Raw genomic sequence first — 18,417 nt, 5'->3', positions numbered from 1 at the left:
AAATATCAAATCAATTTGATATTTAGAATTTCTTTGAAATTTTATTTCAATGTGACTTTGAAATTTTTTATTGACATAATTTGGCCTAGTTTGTAGCCATTCAAAATAATGAAATAAAATATTGATTAAAATGTTCCATATTGAAACAAATATTTCAATATTTGCCTACACACTGGACAATTTTCTTCAATTTTGAAACATTTTTGTCAATAAATCTTTGCAATGTGGAGGCAATCTTTGTTAATATTTGACATTGAAAAGAAATATTTCAATAAATTATGTCTAATTTATAGCCAGATTAGGAAAACTCTTCTTCTTCTTCTTCTTTATTTTAATTTGTACGGCTGTCGGATTCAAAAAGATCCATATAGCCGAACGGTTACAAAACTGCAAAATTTCATGTTTTCTTTTGTTTCATCTTGTTTGCTTATTTTCTAACAATTTTTATGTTTCTTTCATTTTATTGGTTTTACCGTAAATGCATATTAAAGTTCGCACAGTTCTTTTTCTACAATGAAATTACAGACTTATATAAATAAATCGAAAAATAATTTCAATAAATTCTTGTTCTTTATTCTTATAATTTTTGATTGTGTTCTAATTTGAATTGTTGAAAAGTTAATTTTTAATTTTTTTTTTTTTTTTTTTTAAATATTTTCTAATGATATGCCTTTTATCTTTGTTTTAAATCTTAGTGTGTTTTTTATTGTTAACGGTTTCATTGTAAATGCGTATTAAAGCTCGCACAATTCTCTTTTTGCTCTGAAATTACACACCTATATAAATAAGTCGCAAAATAATTTCAATAAATTCTTGTTCTTAGTTCTCATTATTTTCGATTTTGTTCTTGTTTGTAGTTTCAGTTTTATTTTAAGATTTAGATCATTTTTACTTTGAATATGTTTTAATTATTTTTCTTATGATTTTTTTTTTAATTTGACTATTTTTTTTTAATTTTTCGTTGCTTTTTATGTTTAAATTGTGTGTGTGGATTTCAAAATCCCCATTTGTGCTTTTGAAAATTAATTTGGCTGACTTTTACGTTTTTTGGCCATCTGTTGTCTGAAACTCTTAATTAACACCAATTATCTTTTCTAGCTGTGTAGAAGAGTGGGTGATGTTGACCGCCATCTTGAAGCGCGTGTTTCTTTGGCACATGTCTAAAGGAAACCACGTTGTCTTCATCCATCGCCATATTAGTCATCTTGAAGTTTTATTTACTGATTTGGGTTGTATCTTCTGTTATTAAATTGTTGATTTCTTCACTTTGTTGATTTTTTGATTGTTGATACTAATTTTGCACCAAATCCTTTTTTTTCTTCTTAGGCTTCTTCTTTTTCATTTTCAACATGGCAAATAACATTTCACAATTCACTTCTGAATACTCAACAGCTTACTTAATTTTGATGATCAGTATTAAAAAGCACTTTTAATGAATGTTTTCACTGAATTGAAATATTTTATTCACTGTTTTCTGTTATTTTTTTCAGCGGTAAATCTATGACATCTGTTCTCTTCGAAGGTTCAATGTCGACTCCCTAAAACTCTTCAATATGGATATAAATTTCTCTAGTGTATAGACACCATTAGACACAGGGGATTTTTCCGCGGGAAAAATACGCGCCACCATTGCAACGCCATCCTTTGGTCGGTCACCAAAGTTATATTTAGAGAGGGGAGGTAAAAAAATATACGCAGCCTAAATTTCGAAACATCATTTTGTGACAGTTTCCCAATGGCGCTCGGAGGAAAAAGATAAACAAGAGAAAGAGCAATATTAGTGTGTGATAAAAAGTTCAAAAATATTAAATATAACGTTGATTATCTCAACTTGAATCATTTCCTCAGCAACTTAACTAGAAAATCTACCTTTCCTGCCAGAAACTCAGTTAATATTTTGTGTTTTTCATGTGCGTGCATTGTTTGAAGAAAAAATGCTTCCTGCTGCAGTGAATTTCCTTTGAACAGGGCAGTTCTTTGTGCTTTATATTGAGAAAAGTTTTTGAAAAACAATTTTTAAATGGAAATGACAAGCTTCCGTCGTGGGAAATGAAGGCAATTGAGGCGAAAATTGTTCTACTGGGAGCTCAAGGTGAGGAGTCCAAATGGGAGTATCCCACTTGCAAAAGAAATTCGTGACTGGAGGGAGCAAAGGAACATTCGTCAAATCCCCTAGTAATCTCAAGATTGAGGAAAGACTTAGCATTATTTACACATGCTTTTTTTTCATTCTCCGCCAATTTCGTGATCGCTTATCGCAGAGTCATTTGATTTATATCGCTTTTAGAAAGAGAGAGAGTACGAAGATACAGAAATTTCAAACGGACGCGACGTGTCGCATTTACATTTTCCAGTAACTTCCTCACACTATACTGTTCAATCTTCTCTGTCCCAAGGGGGATCATATTGCACACTCTGAGAAGTTCTATTTTCTAAAAGAATTCAGGCCATTTAAAAACCACAAGCATTCTTGCCACATAAATAAATCTCAGGGATTGAATGAGTCAAGATCAAAGCAGAAAAGGGGCTTCACAAAACAATAAAGAGATAAAGTTACTAAATCCGGAAATATTACTACAAAAATTGCTAGATGAAGAGAGAGTTCAAAGTTTGACTGGGGAGATTCCCAAAAATATTCCTATTGAAAAATATTGTAAATAATAAATATCATATCATTAAAGAATGGGTTAGATTGGTTAGAGATTATAAGTTATTTATCTATTTAAAAATAAATTTGCAAATTATAGGGAAGAGCGGAGACATTTTGCAATCTGCTTATCTTTAAAAAAAAAAATTGGTTAAATACTGTTTTAAATGCCCTTTTATTCTTTTTTGATGAATGACTCATCAAAAAACATCAAAACTCAAAATAGATTTTTTTTAAAGAGCATAGGGGGTGTAGTACAGTACACGATTTGCTAAATTTAAATTGTTTGGCATCCTTTCTATATTTTTGAAAGGAATAGTTAGAGTGAGATCTTTAATTATTGTTGAGCAACACAAATAATTTTATTTCCATTTATAATGATTATTAATTATTATTTATTGAATAAATAAATAGGTATAAATAAAAACTATTAATACAAAATATTGTAATTAAGTCTTATGCCCAGCGCACAATAACTTTTGTTTAGTAAACATGTTTTCAAAATTTCCTGTGAGAGTGAGCGAGATGACTAGATCTCTGTTTCATTCACACTCATTGAAATGTCAAAAACTTGTTTACAAAATAAAAGTTATTGTGTGTTGGGCATTATGTTCAACGCACAATAATTTTTGTTTGTAAAGATGTTTTGAATATTTTTTATGAGAGTGAGCGAGATGACTAGATCAAGCTTTCATTCACTCTCACTGAAATCTCAAAAATATGTTTACAAAACAAAAGTTATTGTGCGTTGAGCATTATGCCCAACGCACAATAACTTTTGTTTAGTAAACATGTTTTTGACATTTCAATGAGAGTGAATGAGATCTAAATCTAGTCATCTCGCTCATTCTCATAGGAAATTTTGAAAACATGTTTACAAACAAAAGTTATTGTGCGCTGGTCATTATGCCCAATGCACAATAACTTTTGTTTTGTAAACATGTTATTGACATTTAAATGAGAGTGAGTGAGATCTAAATCTAGTCATCTCGTTCACTTTAATAGAAAATTTTGAAAACATATTTACAAACAAAGGTTATTGTGTACTGGGCATTATGCCTAACGCACAATAACTTTTGTTTAGTAAACATGTTTTTGACATTTCAATAAGAGTGAATGAAACATAGATCTAGTCATCTTGCTCATTTCCCATGAGAATGAGCGAGACGACTAGATCTAGATCTCACTCATTCTCATTGAAATATCAAAAATATGTTTACTAAATAAAAGTTATTGTTCGTTGGGCATTACTGTGGAATTATTGTTGAAAGCATTTTTAAGGGTTACATTTTATAAATAAGAAAATGTGAATTTAAATGCTTTCACAGTATATTTTATTTATGTAGTATAACTACCTAAGAAAAGAAATTATCATTCAGATTTTAAATCAGAAAAGATAATGAAGCAAAATAATATCAAAATTGATGCGATGTCAAACTTCTGCACAATTTTGTGGGAATTTTTTTCATGAGTGTTTGGCAACTGACACAATTGAAATTGAAATGGTTTCGAGAATTGCCCCACATTCCCCTATGCGAATGGTAATTTTTATCGAATCATATGGTTTCTATATAGGGTAAAGGCTCACAATTTTGGACAGTCTACTTATCGAATCGATGTTCCAAGTTTGAAGTGGGATATTCTCAATACTAATTGATTTTTTTTGTTACTCTCTTTTCCGAAGGGTTGTTTAGAAACTTGGCTAGCTATTTGTCGTCTTTTTTTACTAAAATTAGTCTTAATACGTTTAAAAATGAATTGATATGTAGATGTCAACTTGGCTCTTATTTTGGACAACTTGGTTATTAATTTAGACAACTTGGCTATAAATTTGGACAGCTAATCCAGAATGCCCATTGTTCTTCATTTTATGAATCAATCTTACCAAGTCCTCTTCCTGTTCATGTAAGGGAAACGTAGAATGTCAAAAGAAGCCCGGAAACTTTCCATATCATTCATTAAAGTGAGTTGACTTCGGTAATCCAAGTACTCGCGGATGCGCTCATTCCCTGGCTTTTCCGGGAGCCTTTCAAGGCATTTCTCGCTACATCTCTTTCGTAGAGATGATGCTCCTTTGTTTCTCCAGGCATTTGTCCAACTTAGTCATCACAAAAGCTAAAACTTCACGAAATTTCCAGAGAAAAACACATGTCCAAAATAAGGATTATCACCTCCATGGTGAACCTCTTAGAAAATTGCCCATTGTTCACACGAAAAACGTAATTCACAAGGCAAATCTCATTTCAGGTCAAATGTACAAATCACCATTAATGTGAATCAACACAATATTCAATGAATATTCAATAATATCACTCAAAAAAAGCGAAGAAACATTGTTGTACTTCATCACAGCTAAATAAGACTGAAGTAAACACGAAGTTCTGTCATATTTCTCGTAAGCAATTGCTCACACTGAATTTTCAACAAAGCAATTTCAACTCAAATCATATTCAAAATTTAACGTATTTAGTGTTAAAATCTTCCAAAAAAAACAAATATTTAGATAGAATTCATTATTCATCAAATATTGGAATAAAAATCCATAATTTTATTCAATTTATTTTTAGTGTCCAATTTTACCCTCAAAGTGTCCAAAATAAGAAACTGGACAAAATTATGAGCATTTCCCCTATTGGAAGCATTTTTCATCTAAAATTGTCTTATGTAGAAACAAATTAACAGTATGGAACTCCCACAGTAACATGCCGAATTCTTAAAAAAATAAAACATTTCTGGAGAAGAGAACTTTTGTGAAATTCTAAAAAAGATAGCGGATTCTTTTTAAAAAAAATCCAAATTATTTAGAAAATATTCACCAGTGCATCAATTTTGGAAAATAAGCAGGGTATGAATTCTGAGATGCGTGAGTTTTTCACGTGAGAAACTCGCGGTTTTTAGATCGTTTCCTGTAAGCATTTGGTGAAGCTTTCACAAAAAGTGTCACGTGAAACACTTACAGCATTTTAAAATTCACATGAAAATTTTTACGAAATCTTGACAAAATGCTTATTAAAGGTGATCTCAGAGCCGTGAATTTCTCACGTGAAAAACTCACCATCTCAGAATTCATACCCAGGTAATAATTGTTATCTTCTGCAAGGAAAATATTTCAAAAATAGGACTAAAAATTTCGATATTTTTTTATTTTCTAAATTCCTTGTTCGATTTCTAAGACATTTACAACATTGAAGAAAGTATATGGAGGATATCTATAGAAAAAAATGTGAGCCGCTATCTTTTTACCTTGGAAGATATTGAATTTTGAATTTTTCGATTTGAGACTTTTTGCCCCAGTCTCCCCTACATAGAATTTCTTCAGTTTACTCATGTTAGATAATTCATCCACATGACTTCCACAAATTTCTTATTTATCAGTTCCTGGACTTCCTCAATTAATTAATCCACAAAAAAAAAATGTATTTCAGTAAAAAATTGAAAATCCATCAGTGATTCACAAAAAGAAAGAAATATTAATTTAGATAAAAATTAAATGAGAAATTAATTGCACATTGCTTTCTTTATTTTTTTCTTTCAAGGGGTCGGCAAGACTAGCCTTGTGGTTAAATACATATCAAATGTATACTCAAAAGATGTTGGTCCAACAATTGGAGCCACTTTCTTCAACTGCCGCATCAACCTTGAAGACATCAAGGTAAAAATGCAGATTTGGGATACAGCTGGCCAGGAGCGTTTTCGCTCAATGGCTCCACTGTACTATCGGGGCGCCAATGCGGCTCTTCTGGTGTTTGATCTCACCAATTATGCTTCGTTCGGGGCAGTAAAGGCATGGGTTTCGGAATTGCAGAGGAACGTACAAGAACCCATGGTTCTCACTCTGGTAGGCAGTAAATCTGATCTGGAGGAGGAGAGAGCTGTGGCCAGGGAAGAAGCTGCAGTTTATGCCACTTCAATTGGGGGAAATTACTTTGAGACATCAGCTGTGACAACTCAGGGATACCATTGTATAGAAAGGGTATTCACTCAGACAGCTCTGGGACTTGTGCGACTATCCCAGGAGGCAAAGACTCAGATTCGCCACTACGAAAGTACAGAATCCCTACCGAGTATCACAGCTTCTCTATCTCCCCTGGACTCAGCTCTGGGCGGAGGAGTGAGTCTAGCCATTGAATCGGCAGAGGATACGTCCGAAGGTGGAGTAGCATGCGAAACAGGTCGTGTAGAGAATGTCGCCTTCAGCATTGACCACATTGCGCATGGGAATGAGGCTAAAACTGGCTGTTGCTGGTACTGATTTTCCCTCCCCCGGCACGAATATACTCCCAAAACAAAAAGAAACTTTGTGATAACGTAGGGTAAGTGTGACTTCAGCGCCTTTTGAGGCTTTCTGAATGAAAGTCACATAGTTCAGAAAATTGTAGTGACAAAGCCAAACAATTAATTTAGATGTCTCTCAATGAAAAAAAAATATTTTAACAAAAAAACCACGTGATTATTTTCATCAACGATTTGTAGAACAAGAAGAAAATAAATGCATCAGTTACCATTCCGTGCGGAAGCCGCCTCCTCGACGTGATTAGTAGTCAATGGCCTTGCGAATGGCATCGAAACAGCGAAATTTGTCTGGGATGTAGAAGGGTTCAAAGACATGAGGAAATGGTGTATCCCATCCAGTGACTCGCTGAATTGGTGCTTCCAAATGCAAAAAGCATTCCTCCTGAATTGCAGCTGCCATTTCTGCTCCAAAGCCACAAGTCAATGGCGCTTCATGAGCAATAACTGCCCTTCCTGTCTTCTTCACGGACTGCAAAAGAGAGAGAGAGAATTGAGATCACTCCAATATTGTTCCTCGTTAGCATTTAATCACACTCCCAAGAAGAGCTGCCTATTTAATCGCACTACGCATCATTTTATATCACGCGATGACAAAGTAATAAAGAAAAATCTGTACAAAATGTGTATTTTTTCATTAATAAACTGTGAGCTTCAGGAATTTGCCTGTATTATTGTGTGGTCTATTGGATTTCTAGGGCGGCATTGGGGTCAGTCTTTTTTTTCTCCATAGGAAATACCACAAGACGCCCTTGACGGCGTGAGAACGAGGAAAATAGCATTTGATAAATAATATGTTTCAATAGAATTGTTGTGGGTGTTTAGCTAAAAAATTGTCTATTTTCTGGAAGACCAAAAAAAAGCTGAGTCAGAAGAAAAATGATTCCTCAAGAAAAAAACTATAAAATGGAGAAAAAAAACAGTAGAATTGCAGATTTTAATTCACGTTAAGCATAATATTTAGAAAATAAAAAAATGAGGTTTGCAAATTTACCAACAAACGTTACCAATCCTGCAATGTGAACATTTTAAGTTTTTACGAAAAAAATAAAATGTTGCTCAAAAAGTTTTTGATTTACAATAATGATAATAGGGGGAGGGTTTTGCAGGTTCGTATTAAAAAAAGAGTCCAAGATTTAAGATTTTTTACTGAATGCCACACACACCGAATCAATTATATCACTCTATCAAAAAAATCTCTAACTTATTGGGTTCATAATTCTGCCTCACAAAATGCCTGGAGGTCCTTGGATTTTCCTCTACAGGCAAATGAAAATGTAGCGGCAAATTTTATGAAGGTGCCCTGGTTAACTCAGCTTCGTACCACTTTTTCCCGCCTCTGTAGGCCTCATTTTCCCCGGAAACAGTACACCGGACACAAAAAATTGGGCATCACTACTTAGATGGAACTTTCATCTACTTGTTTTCACCATTTGTAGGATGTATCACGCATTAAAAATCAATTTTAAGCTATTTTTCTAACATATGTTTTTTTTTGACACTTGGAAAACCATTTTTCCCTGCATTCTGACAGTCAGTTAAGAGCTTGATTAGGTATGATTTTCTCATAATCACATCTAATGTAATCCTCAGATTTTCTCTAACACCTCCAATTGGTCTTACAGAACATATTTCGAACGTAACTGATTTGAAAAATGACCAGCCACCTATTTAAAGTGAAATGTGGGATGTTCCTCTTTAAAACAAGGAAAATTTAATGAGAAATACTCAAAATACATCGAAGTGGCAATTAAAGAATCACATCTACCATAAACAGTCTAGTTTCATCACTGCACAAATCAGAAAGTAGTAATCACACCTATTGTAACCCTTGTGTTTTCTCTAACGCCTCGAATCTGTCTTACAGAACATTTTTTGAACATCAGTGATTTTAAAAATACCAGTGATTAATTTAAAGTAAAATGTGAAAAATTCCGCTTGAAAACAAAGCAAATTGGATGAAAAATTTTCAAAACGCACCACATGGGCAATGAAAGAATCACACCTACCATAAGCAGATTCAGGCTTAATGTTTGATTTGACAGGAGTCAAATAAAAACATCTAATGAAGTCTTATTTTGATGGGGACGTGTGTGTTTTCTTTCGAGATTTTAGTGAAAATTGTTTAATATCCCAATTTTCTTGTGAATTTATTCAGTGGAATCTATGATGAGTCAAATATCCCGAGCGGCATGCACAGTATGACCCAAAACAGTGAGGAATCCTCAAATTCGGTGGTCAATAATTTTGACAGATGTTTTTACGAAGCTGCAAAATTAAATTTTCCTGAGCTGCAAAGGGTGGTAATTTTTATGAATTTTCCTCCATCCACAAAAACGACCCTCTTCAAGCAAAAGATTTTCACGGTAAATATTAATCCTAATAAACCCTCTATAACTTGGAATAGTTGCATTTTCGAAAAGACACTTGAAGTGTGAAAAAATACATAAAATATTACATATCAGAATTACGATTTTAGGCCCATCTTTTATTTTTGCCTTTTGGACTCAGGAAAAAAAGGCCTAGGCTTCCAAGTTTGTCAGGAAATGTGAGATGTAGGACTAGCTTTTAGATTATATGTCCATGGATGAAATTCATTTAGTAACTCGGAAAAAAGTCAACTTTTACGAAGCTGCAACATTACGAAGCTGTAAAATCTTCCCCTACTAATGACCACTCTATCTCTTAGATTTTTTTAAATGTCAAATGGTATTCCGCAAAGATGGAACGCTTTGCCATCTAAAAATCCAATCTTATGAGATGTTAGAGTGATAATTCAGAATTGTATAGTGATATTTCATCTTTAAAAATATTAAATTTAAAACCTAGTAAATACTATTACACTCGACTCTTTGTTATCCGGCACTTCGTTATCCGGGTGACAGCTGCCAAACGCTGGCGGTTGATGTATTCAAAATTATTTTTACTAAACATGAAGTTTCTCCAGTGCGAATTAAAGTCTTATTATCATTATTATAATTGTATCGAAGTTTTTAATACATAATTGTGATAAAAAATGAATCATAAGCATACCATGAAGAAAATTCTCTTGTTCTTTGTCAGACAGGAAATAAATTCACACAGCACAAAATAGAAAAACCATTGATCATTCAAAAAACCTGAATGTCATTTTGTCCCCCAGTCTGCCGGATAACGAAGAGTCGAGTGTAATGGTGTTATTTTCATTTTGGCAAAGTTTTTGACAGACAATCGTGCTACAAAATGAAACATAAACACACCACAAAGAAAATTCTGTTGTTTTTCGACAGAAAACAAATTATCACAGCAGAAAATATAAAAAAACGTTGACCAGATTCAAACAACCAAAATGTCATTTTGTCCCTACGTCAGCCGGATAATGAAGAGTCGAGTGTACTAAATTTTACATACGAGCAATTGAAGCAATTGAATGTTATTTAATTCGGTGGATTAAGTTAAAGGTTTTTTTTTCAAGTTTTCTAATAAAAAATAAATAGGGTAAGTGTGCCAAATTCCGGCCAGCTTGCAATTTCGGCCACCTTTTTAGTTCCTCGAATTTCCATGAACTTTCAGATTTTACTCTAGAGATTATACAATGCAAAAGAATAACAAAAAATGTAGCTTCGACAAACGAGATGACGTGAAAAAGATATTGTAAAATTCCCGAAGGGCAAGGAACTATGAGAATGAAGGTGGCCGAAATAGGGCACGAAAGCTATGTCTATATTTTTATTCATTTTAAAATGTATTAAGAATGATTTTAGAGTAAATAAAGACGATAAATTGTCTACAAGGTTCCAAGCAACACGCTTTAAGAAAAAGAAATAAAAAAATCAATTTGTATTAAAAATATTACATTTTAAACTTGAGACTTTGCCACTTGCATGCAACCATGCCGAAATTTGGCACACTTACCCTAAATAAAAATAATTATTTGAAAGATACTTACATTGCAGACTGTTTGCTTATCCCAGGGTAAAATTGACACTAAATCGATCACTTCGCAATTCACTCCTAGCTGCTTCTTGGCCATACCAGCCACTTCCGTCAGTACATGGATTTGTGTTCCCCAGCCAATTAACGTAATATCGCTACCATTCTGCAAAACGTCTGCCTTGCCAATGGGAGACTCAAAATAAGCATCTGGAACTTCCTCTACAGACGCTCTGTACAGTGTCTTTGGTTCCAGCACGATGCACGGATCCTTGTCAGCAATGCTAGCCAGTAGCAGACCTTTCGCCTTAATTGGACCTCTAGGCACGACAATCTTGAGGCCTGGAGTATGAGCAAAGTAAGCTTCAGGACTCTGAGAATGATAGAGTGCTCCATGTCCGACAGCCCCGCAGGGTGCTCGGATAGTCAAGGAACCACAATTGAAAAGATTTCCACTCCGATAACGATATTTAGCTGCCTCATTGACAATCTGATCAAAGGCAGGAAACATGTAGTCAGCAAATTGAAGTTCAGCAATTGCCGTGGCACCAACATTGGATGCTCCAATGGCAAATCCTGCAATTCCTTGCTCACAGAGAGGTGTATTAAATACCCTATTTTTCCCATACTTCTTCTGCAGACCCATTGAACACCTAAACACCCCGCCAAATGCCACATCTTCCCCGAACAGCAAAGCCGATGAATCCTTCTCCATTGCCAAATCTAAAGCATTGTTTATAGCCGTAAACATGTTCATCTTTGTCTTTGTTCCTGGTACATCAGGTGCTCTAGCATCTGGTGTGTAGACGAAATGTGAACTACAGCGTATAGGAACACCTAGGAGCCGGGAAAATTGCCTTCCAGACGTCTCAATTGCCTTTGATAGCATCATCTGGAAGCAACAATTGATATTACGTAACCAATTAAAATTCCCTAAAATTACAATGAAATAATGGTAAATCTCTACAAACTTTGATTCTTAAGATTATGTAGAAGTACTTTGATAAGCAATAAACTTGATTTCCCTAAAGGAATTTAGTAAATTTAGCAAAATAAAATGAGTGTAAAAACCACGAGAGTGTTAAATTATTGTGATAAGGCACAGCTGACGTATTTCGAATATTTTTCGTAATTGATTTTCTCGAATTAGACACCAGATAGAGCCCCAGGTTTGTTTACTCTTCGGCAAAATTGTCACAAAAATACTAATATTTGTTCAAAAACAAAACGTGAAAATTTGGGGCAAAAATAGAAAGAATAAATAGGTGAACCACGTTGATAGATAGAATATAACTTCCAGATACAGAAACAATGTCGGTTGAAAGTGGTGATATGCGCAAAAGTGCTCTAATAACTGGAATAACTGGGCAGGTGTGTTTATGAAAGGTTGAAAATTTTTAGGCAAATTTCATAAATAAATTCTCATTCTAGGACGGTTCTTACCTGGCCGAATTCCTTCTAGAGCGTGGATATGAGGTTCATGGTATCATTAGGCGTGCCAGTACCTTCAATACCGGTCGAATTGAGCATCTTTATGCTAATCCTCAGGCTCATACTGGGGGCCGGATGAAGCTCCACTATGGAGACATGACGGACAGCAGTAGCCTTGTTAAGATCATTCAGAAGGTGCGTCCTACAGAGATCTACAATCTGGCAGCACAGTCTCATGTTAAAGTGTCCTTTGACCTCTCGGAATATACTGCTGAAGTTGATGCAGTTGGAACTCTGAGACTGTTAGACGCCATCCGGACTTGTGGACTCGAGAAGGCAGTTAAGTTCTATCAAGCATCCACGTCAGAGCTCTATGGAAAAGTAGTAGAGACACCTCAGAATGAGAAGACTCCGTTCTATCCAAGATCACCTTATGGTAAGAAACAACTAGTTATATTAACTTTTCAGGCATCTTTTCCCCTTAACTCTTTCGTCTCTTTTGGGACTCTGAGTACCCAAAGCAGCATATAAATATTCAGTGAAAAACAATGTTTTTTAATTATTCAGAACTGATATAAATCCGATTCTTGTGGATGATTACAAACTATAAGGATGTCCAAATGTGAGATATTTTTTGTTGGACCTCAATTAATTCCTGAGCTTAGATATTTTTGATTAAAAATTGTGAATTTGGCTTGCAGCATATGCTGTGGTCCGGAAAGAGTTAACCCTTTAAGGACGAGAAGGTCAAAAATTGAGGGTCAAGACAAATCATTTTTTCTAACTTTTTAGAGCAAAATACTACTTTAGAAGGCCGTTGGAAAAAATTCATTTTTGGGTCCTTAAAGGGTTAAATTGATATACAAATTCAGTATAGGGGAGATTGGGGCAAAAAGTCACAAAACGGATATTTTATTTTTTTTTACAAGCTACTCGAGCGCTTCAAAAATTTCTCATTAGCGCAGTTTTATAGGAAATTTACCGCTCTACAACTTTGTGAAAGTAATATTCCTTTATTTTGTAAGGAAATACGTTTATCGAGCCAATTTCTAAAAGGTAATTTTGTAACTAATCTCAAAAATGCTGGGGCAAATAGTACCAGACATTGGGTATTATCATATTTTGATTCGCTTCATTACGGGCTTCCGTAAATTTGAAAAAATACCTAGAGGACATATTTTCATAGAAAATTTATTCATCTAGGGTAAATTAAGCTAATTCAAAACCAGTTCCAAGTGGAAACTTTTCGCTACTCCAAATGGAAACGTCTTTGTTTTCATGATAAATACAGTACTAAATTACTATATTTATATATTTTCTATACTTCAGTTTCATTTTTTAGTTAATTTTGCTCCAAATAAAGCGAAAATCCATTCATATTCACAAATTTTATTTTGTTCATTTCTGCGAAAAATTAAAAGTGTACCTTTTCACCATCGAATTTTTCATCGATCGACCATGTTTTCCAATGAAAAACACAATGAGATGACTGTTGTTTATTCGTTTTGTTTAACATTTACGTCATATTTCTGGATAATTTTAGTTAAATTAAGTGCTGATCTTTATTGTTAACGGTACGTGAAGTTTTCAAATGAAATAATTATACAGTAGACTCTCGCTAATTCGGTTCTTTTAAGATCGGGCTACTTTTTAATTCGGGCAGCGGTTACATTTCAAAAAAGTTTGTTGTCATTTTTCAAGTTTGATTATGTTTATCAAATGAATCAAATATGCTCAAATTTGGCATGGTTTGTCTTAGTTTTGATGTGATTTTGCATTATTGAGGGATTTTAAAGCAATTTACGTTATATATGAGTGTGTAAACTCAATATCTATATGCACATGAATAAAAAATCGTTGCATTTCAAAAAGTTTGTCGCCCGAATTTCTGTCTAATTCGGCTGACATTTCGGTCCCATATGCCCGAATTTGAGAGAGTATACTGTACCTATTTCGTGAACAAAAAGAGTTTTTCTGAAGTGTCTGCAAATGTTTCAATTGAAAACACCGCAAATATGATTTTTTGGAGAGATTTTCTTATTGTCTCAGATAAGATAAGAGATAAGACCAGGAATAAAAATAAATCCTACACTCAAGAGCAACTCAACAAGGTTTTCGAAGCCTTTCGTTGCGGTTTCACTTAACACATAATTATTACATATTTATCAATAACTGATAATAAATTAACTAATATTTAATATAAATGTGAAAGTGTCTTAGAAAAAATAAAAGAAAATTCACATTATTCGAAAGCATGAACGTTTGAAGGGAGAGTACATTCCTCTATTAACTATTTGAAAATGTACTGCATAGTTCCTAGATATTTATATTATATTGTCACAGAAATGAGTATTTTTGAAAGCAATGCACGCGTGAAGCTACCCCACCCATAAAAAATAACTTTAATTGTATTTTTTTTTTATTTTGAACAATTCTTGATTTTTCGTAAAAGATATTTGTATAAGATTTTATTCACTTAAAAAAATATATCAAGTTTTCAAAATAAACCTAATTCACGGCAAGAAATCACAAGTCCCATAAGCTCATAGAAGCTTATAAACCTGTTTTATCAAAACTAAATCCACATGCACCAAAAGAAAACAATATAAGAAACTTTCAAAAGTGTAAGTAAAGGGATACGCAATTTCAAGCAACATAATCTATTAATCACCTTAACAATAGTTCTAATTTAGTAAATTTTTTATGAACCATTTTATGTTTGTTCAATAACAATAATCTTTAGCGATTAAACTTTTATTGAGCTAGAAAGCCATCCACTACAGTTGTAATATGGGAGAAATGGGCCCTAAAAAGACCTTTTAACCGGACTGTAAATCAATTAAATGTGATTCAAGGCAATCTTAAAATCAATAATATTTCAAAATGTAACGATTGTCCACTTTATCTCTTAATACGGATTTTAATACATAATGCAACAAAATATAAACTTTTTTGTGGCATATAAATCCAAGAGTACTTTCATATTCCGTGATATCTCCTAAATGTATCATTTGAAGACAGTTATTGTTCATCACGTCAAGATTCTGAGATATCCTAATATAAAATATTCTCTGAAAGGTTTCTTAAGGATTGGGAAAGGGTTACCGTAATACGGGTTTCAAGATGACGGTTTAGCCCAGTTCTCGAATGTCTTGAAATCCTAAATAATAAACAATTTTAGTGGTTTTTCATAATCGTGTAGATCATTTGCCCTTAATCCTCTTAATAAAATCAGTAACTAAGTCATTTTCTCGGAAAATTCTGTCTGGTAAGAATTTAGCGAAGTTATGTGCTGGACACACTTACGACTTAAGCCGAGAGACGGCACGGGCCGTGGAATTTTTCATGATTTTTCGTGGATTTTCGCAGTATTTTTTGCAGGCCTCGGAAGAAGGAGAATGTGAAAAATTTGGAAAGTTTCTCGGAACATAAAGTGATGGAAATATGGTTTGCTTGAGTTAAATTCTACAAATCATTCTTACACTTGAGAAAAAAAAGAGGGTGCGATTAACTTTTTTCCTCATAACTAACACTTTTTATGTGTAAAAATATATCAACATTTTTTAATGTTAATTTTACACCTTTTTAAGGGTAAAATCAACATGAAAAGGGTAACTTTAACCCTCAATACACATAAAAAGGGTAATATTTACACCGATTTCGGATTAATACTGCAGGATAAAATTAACATTTCCGGAATGTTATTTTAACTTTTTCGGATTTCTCTCAGTGTAGATACCAATAGACTATTGCTATTAAGATGTCATGAGTTTTATAAAATAATTCTACTTATTTCTTAAGAATTTTCATCTTAAGATATCGTCGGTTGCATTGTCCGCTGTCATTATCTGCATTTCTTTTGTGTCAGAATTTCATATAAGAGGCAACGTTTGTATTGTAACTTGCACCAAATGCAGAAAACGGTCAATGAAACCGACGATATCTTAGAAATTAAAATCTATGTAATGACTCATACCATAACAAGTGACTTGAAATTGAAATTGGACTTTGAAATTGGATTTATAAAATTGGATTTATAAATTTAGTATATAGACGTCATATAAGAGATAAAAAAAATCAATATCTTACGTTTTGGTTTCTAGGCCGGTATTAAACAAACTGAAAACCAAAGCTAGGATGCAATTCTCTTTAAAACTTTGGATTCTTAAAATTTTACTAAAATATGATCATTATTGAGAAGCAAAATCAAGTTCACAAATAAACAACCTGCCCTAGAACATTTCCATGACGTTACAATACTCTTTAATCATTATCATATCGATCATTAAAATATAATCGTGGTAAAAAGCATATGTTCCTTATGGAACTCTTCCTTTCAGCCTGTGCTAAAATGTATGGATTTTGGATCGTTGTGAACTACCGGGAAGCCTATGGAATGTTTGCCTGTAATGGGATCCTCTTCAATCATGAGTCTCCACGTCGAGGAGAAAACTTTGTCACGCGTAAGATTACCCGATCTGTAGCCAAGATCTCTTTGGGTCAAATGGAAAATTTTGAACTCGGCAATCTCGATTCCCGACGTGACTGGGGACATGCTAAAGACTACGTAGAAGCGATGTGGCTTATGTTGCAGCGTGAAACGCCCCAGGATTACGTAATTGCAACTGGACAGTCGAGAAGCGTCCGGGAATTTGTTGAAGCATCCTTTGCCTATATTGGTCGGGAAATTGAGTGGAGAGGTAGTGGACTTGAGGAAGTTGGCGTAGAAAAAGGTAGTGAAATCGTTCGTGTTAAAGTACATCCCAAGTATTTTAGACCAACTGAAGTGGATATTCTGTTGGGAGATGCCTCAAAAGCCAGAGCTGAGCTCGGCTGGAGTCCAAAGGTTACTTTTCATGAGCTCGTTAAGGATATGATGGACTCTGACATTGAGCTGATGCGAAAAAATCCCATCGCTTAGAAGTATACAAAAGCATTCCGGAAGATCTTAATCTCCCATTAAACACCAAAAAGAAACAACTTTCCGGGAGTATATATCTCTCAAAAACATTAATCCTCCTCTGGGTATCTGACCATTTTCTTCTTTCTCATCGTGATTAATTTCACCGTGGCCACTATTTTTTTCCTAGCACAATTCGACGCAACAAAAACCCAGAGATAAGTGAGAAAATTAAGCAATTGCCACAGTACAATTATAGTGTCAAAAGTGGAAGATTTCAGGAAGATAAATTGGTGAGATTGCAACATTTTTCAATAAAGAAATTACATGAGTTTTGAGGGGGATATTGTGTAATAGATTAATTTCTTATCAAATGATCGAGTTTGTTGACCTTATGTATCATTCCTGGAAAGATACTTTAATTTTTTATACAAATTGTATTTTGACGAAATAAAGAGCATTTTAACACGAAAATCAAACAAAATGTTTATTTTATTTATTTAAAAAAATATGTTTACTAACGATAAAACTGAGAGAAAACGATTTTAAATTCCGAGATGGCCAAGCATTTTAAAGAAATCACTCTATAGTGGCTCTAGTATGTACAGCTATCATCTATAAATTTAAAGAAAAATTTTAGCAAATTTAGTATAAATTATTGATACCGTAGAGAGGATAATTTTGACCTCCGGGAGTGACATTGGCATCTTGCTGTTTCTAGGCTTTTCTTTAATTCTAGCACTTAATCTAGCCAGTAGGACATAGTAATCGGATCGACGAGGACTACAGTGTCAGACAAAATTGTACCAATATTTCAAATATCTCTATAAAGGATTCAATATCTCAAGATCAAATTTATATTTTGACTGAAACTTTTTTTCTTAGAGAGCTTTATTATAAAGCTACAAATTGTGCCTTATTAGAATTTTTTAGGAGAAGGACTAATATTTTTGTAGAGCCTTCTAAAAAAAGGATGCATTGGTACAATTTTGTCACTTGTACCCAAACGCTACTTTTTGTTTTAAAATTTTATTTTATGAACTATTTACATAAAAATGAATTTAATATAATGACTTCCGGCTGTTATTAATGCATTTTGCATGAACATTTCCGGAATTTTTTCACTTACAACCTAAGTACTGGTATATTTGAGTAAAATACGCTCTTATATGAAAAAGTGTATCAATAACGGATTTTTGTCCAACAAAATGGCTGCAAAACATAACGTAGGCCATAT

General features: G+C 33.6%; 3 protein-coding genes and 1 long non-coding RNA gene across 5 annotated transcripts in view; 2 read left to right on the top strand and 2 right to left on the bottom strand.

Moving 5' to 3' along the window:
• Positions 1-1,716: 1,716 nt before the first annotated feature.
• LOC129801849 (uncharacterized) lies at positions 1,717-7,598 on the top strand. 2 transcript variants are annotated; one of them, XR_008751731.1, is made up of 3 exons: positions 1,732-2,092; positions 6,184-6,960; positions 7,121-7,598. XR_008751731.1 is itself a non-coding variant. In XM_055847216.1 (2 exons), the coding sequence occupies exons 1-2, from the start codon at positions 2,050-2,052 to the stop codon at positions 6,897-6,899; spliced, it is 759 nt and encodes a 252-aa protein (XP_055703191.1). In that variant the 5' UTR covers positions 1,717-2,049; the 3' UTR covers positions 6,900-7,598. The 2 variants fall into 2 exon arrangements, 1 of the variants encoding a protein (XP_055703191.1); XM_055847216.1 differs by having other exon boundaries at positions 1,717-2,092; positions 6,184-7,598.
• Positions 7,076-11,983, bottom strand: LOC129801845 (2-oxoisovalerate dehydrogenase subunit beta, mitochondrial). Its single transcript, XM_055847211.1, has 3 exons — positions 11,821-11,983; positions 10,866-11,741; positions 7,076-7,409 (listed from the first exon to the last, which is right to left on the bottom strand). Exons 2-3 carry the CDS (start codon positions 11,739-11,741, stop codon positions 7,182-7,184), a joined length of 1,104 nt encoding a protein of 367 aa, XP_055703186.1. The 5' UTR covers positions 11,821-11,983; the 3' UTR covers positions 7,076-7,181.
• A 33-nt stretch (positions 11,984-12,016) lies between these two features.
• On the top strand, positions 12,017-17,664 carry LOC129801847 (GDP-mannose 4,6 dehydratase). The gene is made up of 3 exons (XM_055847213.1): positions 12,017-12,220; positions 12,281-12,716; positions 16,621-17,664. The coding sequence occupies exons 1-3, from the start codon at positions 12,161-12,163 to the stop codon at positions 17,199-17,201; spliced, it is 1,077 nt and encodes a 358-aa protein (XP_055703188.1). The 5' UTR covers positions 12,017-12,160; the 3' UTR covers positions 17,202-17,664.
• The window catches only part of LOC129801858 (uncharacterized), a 53,424-nt gene continuing 47,596 nt past the window's right edge, over positions 12,590-18,417 (bottom strand). The window contains exon 5 of the long non-coding RNA XR_008751737.1: positions 12,590-12,651. This is a non-coding gene — a long non-coding RNA (uncharacterized LOC129801858). The remainder of the gene's footprint in view (positions 12,652-18,417) is intronic.

This window comes from Phlebotomus papatasi, chromosome 2, assembly GCF_024763615.1.
Source record: "Phlebotomus papatasi isolate M1 chromosome 2, Ppap_2.1, whole genome shotgun sequence".
NCBI lineage: Eukaryota > Metazoa > Arthropoda > Insecta > Diptera > Psychodidae > Phlebotomus > Phlebotomus papatasi.
This window is presented reverse-complemented; position numbering and strand designations above follow the sequence as displayed.

Excerpts from the sequence above, each read along its gene's own strand:
- LOC129801849 (XM_055847216.1), top strand. The coding sequence starts at position 2,050 with ATGAAGGCAATTGAGGCGAAAATTGTTCTACTGGGAGCTCAAG. Across the intron at positions 2,093-6,183 it reads TGTTCTACTGGGAGCTCAAG|GGGTCGGCAAGACTAGCCTT; the intron begins GTGAGGAGTCCA and ends TTTTCTTTCAAG.
- LOC129801845 (XM_055847211.1), bottom strand. The coding sequence starts at position 11,741 with ATGATGCTATCAAAGGCAATTGAGACGTCTGGAAGGCAATTTTCCCGG. Across the intron at positions 7,410-10,865 it reads ATAAGCAAACAGTCTGCAAT|TCCGTGAAGAAGACAGGAAG; the intron begins GTAAGTATCTTT and ends TCTCTTTTGCAG.
- LOC129801847 (XM_055847213.1), top strand. The coding sequence starts at position 12,161 with ATGTCGGTTGAAAGTGGTGATATGCGCAAAAGTGCTCTAATAACTGGA. Across the intron at positions 12,221-12,280 it reads TAACTGGAATAACTGGGCAG|GACGGTTCTTACCTGGCCGA; the intron begins GTGTGTTTATGA and ends TTCTCATTCTAG. Across the intron at positions 12,717-16,620 it reads CTATCCAAGATCACCTTATG|CCTGTGCTAAAATGTATGGA; the intron begins GTAAGAAACAAC and ends TCTTCCTTTCAG.